Source organism: Gracilinanus agilis, chromosome 2 (genome assembly GCF_016433145.1).
Source record: "Gracilinanus agilis isolate LMUSP501 chromosome 2, AgileGrace, whole genome shotgun sequence".
NCBI classification, from domain to species: domain Eukaryota; kingdom Metazoa; phylum Chordata; class Mammalia; order Didelphimorphia; family Didelphidae; genus Gracilinanus; species Gracilinanus agilis.
Genome location: NC_058131.1, coordinates 281,641,628 through 281,652,809, shown reverse-complemented (window position 1 = coordinate 281,652,809; position 11,182 = coordinate 281,641,628). Strand labels below are relative to the sequence as shown.

Below are 11,182 nucleotides of genomic sequence, written 5' to 3'. Positions count from 1 at the left end.
GTGTGTGTGTGTGTGTGTGTGTGTGTGAGAGAGAGAGAGAGAGAGAGAGAGAGAGAGAGAGAGAGAGAGAGAGAGAGAGAGAGAGAGAAGGAGAGAGAAAGGGAGAGAGAAGGAGAGAGAAAGAGGGAGAGTAACAAGGAGAGAAACGAAAGAAAAAGGGAGAGACAGAGGAAAGAGAGAGAAAGAGAATGTATGCGTATGTGTGTGATGGTGTGTGTGCACACATGTCTGTCCCTCTCTCCTGAAAAGTATGTGCATGCCTCACTCCTTCAAAGTCACACTTTTTTCCTGCCTGACTTGTTCTTCCACAGCTATTCCATCTCCAGCTGTGGGGGCGTCAAAAAAGAAGATGAGATCAAGTTGAGGGGAAAAATTGTCTGATTTCTTTAGCCCTTTGTTCCTGGGCCCCTAGAAAGTGGTGCTTCACTGTGTGATGATGGCACAGACCCACAGGGCCTGTTGGTCAGTGCCAGCCAGAATGGACTTGAGGGAAGAATGAAGCTGTCTACTTCCTACCTATGGTCTAACCTTAGGACCAAAAGAAGAATCACTGAGATGGAAGAGAAGCAGGGTTTATTCTGAACCTGGAAAGACCCAGGTAGCTCTGGAACCTTTGTCCATAAGCTGTTTCTCTTCCTTCTTTAGAACCAAGCACCACCTGGCCTCTACACAAAGACCCAGGACCCTGCAAAGACTCCCAACAGCCCTGATGTTTTAGAGATTCAGTTCAAGAAAGGTAGGTCTCGAAATATGACTCCATAATCCTGCAGGGCTGAAACTTCTTAATTTTTGATACATTCGAGTCAGCCCCCTTCCCTTTTGCCATTCCTGAGGAAAGCACCTGTGGTCTCTCTTCTGGCTTTCTGAAAGTCATAGTTCGGGTGAGGCTTTTCACAGTTAACTTTTATCCTAATGTCTTCCCCATGGGACATTTGAAGTCATATATGTTATAAAAGAGGGAAACAATTTCTTTAGCTGCTTCCAACAGAGCCCAAACCAAACTGAACTCTACTACTAGGCCTCTAACCAGTCTTCCCTAATTAGTATAGCATATATATATTTTTAAACCCCTACCTTCTGTCTTAGAACCAATTGGTTCTAAGACAGAAGAGTGGTCAGGATTAGCCAAGGGGGTTAAGTTACTTGCCCAGGGACACACAACTAGAAAGTGTCTGAGGCCAGATTTGAATCCAGAACCTCTTATCTCTGGGCCTGGCTCGCTATCCACTAAGCCACCTAGCTGCCTCCCTTGGTCCAGCTACTCTTTATCCATTCCTCTTCCTTCTTCATCCCTGACATGAAAGCTGAATCCCAGCAACACAAATGACTTCAGAGCTACTATGGGCAAGCACCATCCCTGAAACATCTCTGAAACAGCCTCACATTTGTGCTGGGTGCTGCAGGTACAAAGCCGTAAAACCACAGTCCCCATCCTTGAGGAGTGATAGAACAAAGATGTAAAAAGATAAGTATGATGCAAAGTAGTATGTGACAAGGGCCCAAAGAATAATATAGAGGCTGAGTACAAGAATTTGGAGGAGAGAAACTCATTACTGAATTAGGGAAAGTGGTCCTTGAACTTCCTGTTGAAGGAGAAATTGGATTAGCAGAAAGGAGAGAGAAAGGCACATGGGAAACTTTTTTAAAAAAAGTCTCAGGACTGGGGGTTTCAGTGGCAAATTTGAGGGCACATAAATAGTCTAGTTTTGCTAGAATATAGGTCTTCCTTTGCTGAGAGAGAAGGTCAGAGAGTAGGCTGGGACCAAATTATGAGTGGCTTTGAATGCTAAGCCCCAGCCTATTCCTTCTCTAATGGGCAACAGAAATTCCTTGAAAATTTTTGAGGATGGGAGAGACTGACACAAAGACCTGGAATCGAATCCTATCTCTGATACCTACTAGCTATTTGACCATGGAAAAATCACTTAATCTCAGTTTCCTCTGAAGGAATTGGACTAGCTGGCCTTCCAAGTCCCTTCTATCTCTGGGCCTATGATTCTGTACTTATGACTATGTTTTGGATTAGAGGAGGAAAAATCTGGAGCTGGGATGACTAGTGATTCAGAATTCCAGGGGAGAGACGATGAAGGCAAGTCATGCTTTGACCTTCAGTTCTCAAGGTCATTGGTCTTTTCTTGGTGAGGATGAGGGGGGATAAGGTAGCATGCTACGATGGAATAGTGCTAATAATATGTAAAGTGATTTGCAAACCCTAAAACATTTTATAAGTATTAGCTCTTATGATTACTTCAAGCCAGAGAATGTGGGTTGAAATCCTGGCTCTGCTACTTAGTTGCCTGTGTGATCTTGGACTTACCACATATTCCTTTCCAGGACTCAGTTTCCTCATCTGTAAAATGAAGGGACTAGACTAGATAAAACTCCAGTGTACTTCCCAGATCTGGGTCCATGATATTGTAATCCCATGAGGAGAAGTGGGAAGCCACTATTATTTTGAGTAATAGTCCTTTAGCTTCTCCTACCTTAGGTCTTCTTCCAGGGCTGAGGGTTGGTGTCCCTTCAGAGGTAGTGGGGATTTGGGCATCTTAGCCCACCCTCATCCCCATCACCTGCTTTCAACCTTTAATCACAAGTGACTCTAGGACTGAGGGAACTTGGCAATGGTTAACACCCTCACTAATCACTTAAACCTTGACCAGTCTGGAGCCAGAATTCTTTTTTTCTCCAGTACTAAACTTGATCATGGCTCCCTGCTCTGGTCCTGTGACAAGTGGAAAGTCAACAGGAAGAGATGGGCCTTGAATTTTCTCCTTCAGGTCTCTGAAAATGGGGCTTAACCCTTTTCTTTGCCCCCAGGCTGAACATTCTAGGTTTCATAACAAGTTGCTTTGGGGCTTGATTCTCCTCTAGGTCATAGAATCCAAAATTTAGAGCTGAAGGGGATAGTAGAAGTCCTCCAGCAGCCTGGAGCAAAATGATGCCCAGAGAAGGAAATGACTTGTTCAGTGTCCCACAGCTAGTAAGCTGGAAAACTGGGATTTGAGAGCAAGTCTTCTGATTCCAATGCTAGCATCCTTTCTCAACCCCAAGCTTCGGCTCTCTTTGTATCTGCTATTTTCTCTCTTATTTTGAGAAGCCCATTTTGGGTGCCAGACCAACTGACCAAATCATTAGCTGCAAATGGACCTTTGTGGTCCATGTAAGCTTCTACTTGGCCTGACATGAATGGGAGACCCAGATCGCAGCACATTTACTAAGAAATTGGGTACCCAGAGGACCAAGAGAGAAAAAGGACAGAAGAGGGTTTGAGCTGCAAGTATGACATTAGGGAGAGAGAAAGAGAAAGACAGAGACAGAGACAGAGAGACAGAGAAAGAGAAGAGACTCAATCCATTTTAATGACTTTGGGAGCGTCTGGAAAAAAAAATAGAGGGGAAAAAGCCCCTCCCTCTGCTATTCCCCATTCATCCCCTAGTTAATTTATTTGAAGTTTTAATCTAATTATTAACTATTTTAAAGGATAAGCTGCTTTCTCCAACAGCAGCCCCAACAATGTCTCTTCTCCACCCCGGTGGACCTCATCCAATGCCCTGGCTAAGGATGATAATAGAAAAGGAGAGGCAGAGAAAGGGGATGGAGGGAGGCAGGGGAAGGGGGGGGGTGAGGAGGGCTTAAGGTTCATTATTGGCCAGACTTACATTTAATAGCAATTTACAACCGAGTTATAAAACCCCTGGAAATGGAGGTTAAGAATGGCGATGCTGACAGACCCTTCAGTGTCGCCACGCTAGCAGGCGCCTCAGTAATAAAGACTCCAAAGAAGGCTATTGAGGCCTGATTGGCAACTGATAGCTCGCTACATGGTAATGAGACGGGCAGATGGAAGGGAGATTAGGCTCCAACTTTGAACGGCTTTTCTTTGTCACAGCTACAGCCCTCTTGTTAGCCTCCTAATACATTTATTGCTCACTTCACACTGCTCGAGAAAATGCCCCTTTTCTATTCAAAGTCAACCCCTAACCCACCCACCCACACCACCCCCTCCACTGCCCCTCTCCACACACCCCCATCCCTCTGCTGCTACCACCCCCACTGCCTGTCTTCCATCCCTGCCTCCCTCCCTCCTAGCTCCCCTCACTTTTTAGAGGCCATTATAATTAATTCATGGGAGACCCTGCCATTGGCCAGTGGGGGAGCCATTCCATGCCCATCAGGCTGATAACTGGGACCCTGTGTGGGGTGTGAGCAGGGGGAGGGGATCAGATCATTGGTCCAACAGACATTGCAGGGGGCTGTGAGTGAGTGAGTGAGTGAGTGAGTGTGTGTGTGTGTGTGTGTGTGTGTGTGTGTGTGTGCTGGGCTGTACCTCCGCAGCAGTCCAGCCCCCCACTAACTGGTGGGACAGAAGGTGCTTCGCTGGTAAGACAATGGTGGAGCGTGAAATTCAATTAGTTCAGGGCCTGGTTGCAATTTCACAGCCCCTAAATGCAAAAGGGAAAAAAAGAATGGGAGGGGGGGGTTGAGAGTTTTTATTACATTTTCTCTTTCATTCCAGGGGCTTTCCAGCCCCTCTTTTCCCCCAGCGGCCACAACCTGCACATGGCTTTTTAAGAAGTTATTTGGAGTCCATATCCGTCACATCCATTTAAGGCGTTGCTGATGTCCAGGAGAGCGACATTGTGGATGGGTCGGTCGGACAGCCCCCTTTCCCTGTTCTCTCAGCTTCATTCTGGGTTACCCCAGCCCTTTACCATCTGCACCTTTTACTCCCCCCAGGTGTTCCCGTGCAGGTGACCAATGTTAAAGATGGCATATCCCACCGTACCTCCTTGGAACTCTTTCTCTACCTGAATGAAATTGCGTAAGTGTTGCTTGCTTACCTTCTCACTTCCCTCCAGATTATGCTCCTTTCTTCCCTCTCATTCTCAGGGAACACATGCTATCTATCCGTCTGGGCTCCTAGCAAGTGAGAAATTCATGTGAAGGAAAGTTTAGACCAAGAACAAAGTTAGTGAGGATGACCCCGTTATCAAAGCCTTGGAGTTGAGACATGAGGAGGGTAGAGATTCTCCTCTCTCTCTATTCCTGAGCTCCAATATGGCCATTTATTAGTGTTGCACAGTGGGAAGGGTACAGGATTTAGAATAAGAAACTTGAGTTCAAATCCTGGTTCTATTATTTACCTAACTGTGTGACTTTGGGCAAGTTATTCATCTTTTTGGCCCTCTAGTTCCTTATCTGCAAAATGAGAGAGTTAAATGGTCATAAACTCTCAATCTGTGAATTTATAATCCCTGTCTTATTGTTGTTCAGTCATTTTCAGTCATGTCCAACTTTTCATTGTCCCCATTTGGGGTTTTCTTTCAAAGAAAATGAAATGGCAAACCACTCCATTCTCCGGCTCATTTTATAGATGAGGAAACTGAGGCAAACAGGATTAACTGACTTGCTCAGGGTCACATAGCCAGTAAATGTCTGAAGTCAGATTCAAACTCATGAAGATGAGTTTTCCCGACTCCAAACTTGGCATCTAGATGCCCCATAATCCCTATAGATAGAGCCATAGATCCATAGAAATTTAAGGGAAGGGATCTTAGAGATCACCTAACACAATCCCCTCAACTTACTGCTAGGGAAACTGATAGACAGGGAGAGGAAGCAATTTGCCTAAAGTGTTAATGACTAAGCCAGAACCAGAAGCCCATTCAACATCACCGCACAGCTATATCCTTTACAGCACCACTGTCCTGACCAGGATCGTAAAATCCCTTCCCTTGATTTCCCCATCTGGAAAGTTGAGGGGACACTGGGAAATGCTTCTAATCCATAGGGGTATTGTTGTCAACAATGTGACAGTCCCCAGTATTACCCCTTGTCTTGATACTATAATAATAGATCTCTTGTCATCTGACACAATGAAGAACATGCATGTTCATTTTGTTGGCTTTGACTTTGTGGAGAATATACTAAAATGGAAGTTGGTAATCTTTACTTTCCATACTCTCTGTCTTGCCTAGTTCTGAACCCCAGGAATGATAACTAGAGATAAGGGCTTATCCTTTACTGATCAGAACTTCTAATAAAGCCAAAGGACTTAGAGTAAGTAGGTGGGGAGAGTACGATTTAAAGACCACATGCAGATGACACTTGCCCAGAACTTAGCTCAGCCTAGGTTGCATGTAACCTGAAGAGTATTTTCTCCACCTTGAGATCAAGTACCAAGCATATTCCCAGGGCCAAGGGTATTGTGCAAATCTAGGGACTCAAAAATGATTCTCAGCCATAGCCTATTACCTCTACGTATCTTCAGCTTCCCAGGATCCTAGGGTCTTCTGGGGAAATAGGCAAGAACTAGATAACCTTTGATAATTGCCCTTGATCTTGGCTGAAACCAATTAGTTCAATTGGATAATCTCAACAAACATTTCTTAAGCAACTACCAAATGAGTAAGAAACTGGTATCCCAGAAAGATCAGCCCTTATATATGATGATACCGCCTAAGCCCTCTGTCTCTCAGAGCCTCATAGTATTGTCTTCTGAGGAAAGACTGGTGGAGAGATGAAAGAGCAGGCACTCTGGGATTCATGTTCATTATTTTTCTTAGTCCAGGGGAGACATTGTGGTTAGCAAAAAGAGCCATTTGACCTGGGCCCAAAGTCCCACATTTGCTGCCAACTGTGTGACCTTTGACAAGACATTTTCTTCATGGACTCAGAGGTCAGAGCTTGGAGCAGTGAAGAATCTATTCAAGTTGCTCTAAGGTTTAAATGGACTAGTGTCTATAAAGTGCTTTGTAAACTTTAAAGTACTATATAAATGTCAGTTGATGTTTTTATTAGTAGTAGTAGTAGATGAAAATTACAGGTAAATAGGAACTTCTGACCGAATAGAGCTATCAGAAATAGAATGGGGTGCCACAAGAGGTAATAAGGCCCCCATCAATGGAGATATTCCATTGGAACCTCTTGTAAGGATTGTTGAAGAGAATGCTAGTTTAGGTCTGAGTTGGACTAGATGACCTCTGTGATCTCTTCCAATTCTATAATTCTATGATATGATTTCATCCTTACCCACATGCCTCAATTTCCTCACTTGGAAAAGAAGGAATTTTGCTTCTCTTCCAACTCTATGATCCAATGACTTTTTATCAGCTAGCACTTCCAAGAAAAGAAGCAAAGGGTAGAAATGGGTACCTGTACTTTTCATCATGAAAATCACATAGTAAACATAACAAGCCCTTCATAAATGCTTTTTCATTCATTCATTCACTCACTCACTTATTCATTCATTCATTCATATCTCCTGATGGAATAATTTCAGCTTGACACCACAAGTCCCAACTGGCCCTTAGGGCACTTGGGCCAAGGGAGCCAAGAGCATTCTAAAGCACTGATGGATTTAAAAAATTATGGTTAGGTTCTCCTGCTCCTTTCTGAAAGCTGGAGTGACTATTGTTCATGGGAGTCCTGGTTACTCAGTTCCTGATTTTGTTTTCTCTGCCTCTTCTCAACAGGGGTAAACATGGAGTTGGCCGAATTGACATCGTGGAGAACCGCTTCATTGGGATGAAGTCCAGAGGTAAGCTTGCCTCCAGACTGCCTTCAGAGCCCATGCTCTGGTGGGCTTCAGCTACTTAGAAATCCTTGCAACTTAACATAGTGCCCAAAGCCCAAATATTTATTTATTTATTCTTAAAAGTTTTTTTCATATTTTCCCCTAATTACATATTTCATGTTCTTTCCCTCTCCCCCAAGCCCCTCTAACCCCCCTTAACTGATGCACAATTCCACTGGGTTTTACATGTCATTGACCAAGGCCAATTCCATATTATTGATAGTTGGACTAGAGTTATCGTTTAGTGTCTACATCCCCAATAATATCCCCATCAGCCTATGTGTTCAAGCAGTTGTTTTTCTTTTGTGTTTCTCCTCCCACAGTTCTTCCTCTGAATGTGGCTAGTTTTCTTTCTCATAAGTCCCTCAGCCTTGCATTCTCCTTGCATTGCTGCTAGTAGAAAAGTCTGATATGTTCGATTATACCACAGTGTATCAATCTCTGTGTACAATGTTCTCTTGGATCTGCTCCTTTCACTCTGCATCAACTCCTGGAGGTCATTCCAGTTCACATGGAATTCCTCCAGTTCTTTATTCCTTTGAGCACAATAGTATTCCACCACCAGCATATACCACAATTTGTTCAGCCATTCCCCAATCGAAGGACATTCTCTCATTTTCCAATTTTTTGCCACCACTAAGAGCGCAGCTATAAATATTCTTGTACAAATCTTTTTCCTTATTATCTCTTTGGGGTATAATCCAAGCAGTGCTATGGCTGGATCAAAAGGCAGATAGTCTTTTAAAGCCCTTTGAGCATAGTTCCAAATTGCTATCCAGAATGGTTGGATCAGTTCACAACTCCACCAGCAATGCATTAATGTCCCAATTTTGCCACATCCCCTCCAACATTCATTACTCTCCCTTGTTGTCATTTTAGCCAATCTGCTAAGTGTGAGGTGACACCTCAGAGTTGTTTTAACTTGCATTTCTCTAATTATTCGAGATTTAGAACACTTTCTCATTTGCTTATTGATAGTTTTGATTTCTTTATCTGAGAATTGCCTATTCATGTCCCTTGCCCATTTATTGATTGGGAGATGGCTTGATTTTTTGTACAATTGATTTAGCTCCTTGTATATTTGAGTAATTAAACCTTTATCTGAGTTTTTTGTTATAAAGATTTTTCCCAATTTGTTGTTTCCCTTCTAATTTTGGTAGCATTGGTTTTGTCTGTACAAAACCTTTTTAGTTTAATGTCAAAATTATTTTACATTTTGTGATTTTTTCTAACTCTTGCTTGATTTTAAAATCTTTCCCTTCCCATAAATCTGACAAGTATACTATTCTGTGCCCAGAGCCCAAATATTTAAAAGGAAGATGGGTGGCCCAACCATTGTCCCCTGGGATGGAGGAAATTGGGTCACTGCAACAAACAAAGCCATACAAAATCTGTGGTAAAAACCCTGCCAGTGTGCCTATCAGGAGAGGAGTTTGTGCTAAAATAGAGGTTCTTTGTGATTTTTTTTGAGGAGTTGTCTATTATTATTGTGAACAGAGATAAGAACTGGACCTCTAATTTCAAATGTATAGGAAATTCCCAAATGAGAAAAGCCCTCCAACAATGCAGAATGGTACATTGTCTATAATTTTATAATCTTATAGTCTTGCCCAGTCTTGAGAAGTTCAGAGACTTGGTAAAGGTCACATAGCAAATACAGGTCAGGGTCACAGCTCAAAGCCCTGCCTTCATGCCTTTAAGCTCTACTCTTTCTGTCCACTACATCATAATGCCTCTCACATTATTATGAATAATAACCTGAAAATTATAGCCTCACTAGATCAGGGAGAGACAAATAATCTGATCACATAGGAGTATTTAGTAAGAGGAAAGTTCTCATACACTGCTGTATCAGTTTCTGAACCTCAGTTTCCTTACCTCCCTTGCTGGGTTGTTATAAAACTCAAATTTAATCATATTGTGTAAACCACTTTGCAAACACTAAAGCACTCACTGTATGCTTGAATGGTGGTAGTAGGGATGATGATGATGATGATGATGCCAGAAGTGGTAGCTTTTCCAATTAGCTGAAGTCATGCTAAAGTTCTTTAAATCAATCAGTGGGAGAAATCTAGAAGCCAGGAAGCTGAACAGAAGCTGGAGGAAAAGAGGGTCTCTGATCTCAAAGAGCTTACCCTTTGTTGAAGAGAAACAACTCGTAAAGGCACTAAAATAAATAAATAAATAAATAAATGTTCGTGTGTATGTATATACACACACATAAATATGTATACCCATGCATATATTATATATATACACATAGATATACATATACTTGTGTGAATGTGTGTACAAAGTAACTTTATAGAGATGGGGAAAACCAACAACTAGGGGAAATAGAGGACATTTCCCTTAAGAGATAACATTTGAACCGAACCTGTCTAGGGATTTCAAGAGCTGGGGGTAAGGGGAGGAAAAGCACTCCAGGAAGAGACCACTTAAACAAAGGCAAGGAAGCAATAGGTGACATGACACAGTCAGGGACCAGCAAGGAGGTGAGTTTGGCAAGAACATAGAGCAAATGAGGGCAAGTCATGTTTAATAACTCTTGGAAGATAAATTGGAGCCAGATTGTGAAGAGTTTTAAATTTTGTCCTAGAGGTAATAGGGAGGCATGTTTATGGCGGCAGCAATTTAGGGATGCAGGATTACTGACCAACGTATAATGCCCAGAGTATAGGACGAACTATCATTAATGTGCTGTAGACCCAGACATAACTTTGGAAAAGGACTTCCCTCAGTGGGATAGGTAGCAAGCAGACTCCTTCCTTTGGCCAAAGTCAAGGCTTTTCATGTGGGTCTTACTTGGATTGTGTTCTCACAGAGTTCCATGGAGATGACAGGGTGGAGCCAGGTGTTCTAGCTAGAGGATCAGAGCCTGTGTGGTCAGCCTCTCCAGTGTCCTCTCAGGGGCCTAGCTCTCATTTGGAGGCGGGAGCAAGCCGACCCCTTTCATGTCTCCATGAAAAGATGGAAAAGGGCGATTTCTTGGTCATTAAAGGTTTCATTCAGATGGCTAATTCACAGCCCCTTTTGAGAGTCTCGAATACTAATCGGACCAGGGGTTGGCACTGTCAGTTTATATGGAGCTGCCTTGTGGAGAGGGTGAAGGGGGAACCAGGGACTGCCCCTAGAGAAATACAGGGCTATAGGGAACAATTTTCCAGGGACAGAGAAAACTCATCTCCACATCTTCCCTTCTCATAATTGAGATTCTGTACTGTCTTTGAGTCTGCCTGAAAAAGAACAGGTTCCTAGCAGAAACCCTGGACACCAATAAACACTCCTTCCACTAGCACTCTGCATGGCTAAGTGCCTCCTGAGGTTGAGGATGATAGAATATGGGATGTTGAAATTAGAGTCTGAGAGGGCAGCTAGGTGTACAGTGGATTGAGAGCCAAGTCCAGAAATGAGAGATCCTGGGCTCAAATTTGGTCTCAGATACTTGCTAGCTCTGTGACTCTGGGCAAGTCACTTAAGTCCCAATGATTGGCGTTTAGTACTCTTTTGCCTTAGAACCAATACATGGTATTGATTCTAAGACAAAAGGGGAAGGAAGGAAGGAAGGAAGGAAGGAAGGAAGGAAGGAAGGAAAGAAGGAAAGGA

General features: G+C 43.1%; 1 protein-coding gene across 1 annotated transcript in view; it reads left to right on the top strand.

Annotated features, from left to right (window-relative positions):
• The window catches only part of ASS1 (argininosuccinate synthase 1), a 201,098-nt gene that overhangs the window by 49,843 nt on the left and 140,073 nt on the right, over positions 1-11,182 (top strand). The window contains exons 7-9 of the mRNA XM_044659689.1: positions 646-736; positions 4,738-4,822; positions 7,476-7,540. Coding sequence (XP_044515624.1) covers positions 646-736; positions 4,738-4,822; positions 7,476-7,540 — 241 coding nt within the window. The remainder of the gene's footprint in view (positions 1-645; positions 737-4,737; positions 4,823-7,475; positions 7,541-11,182) is intronic.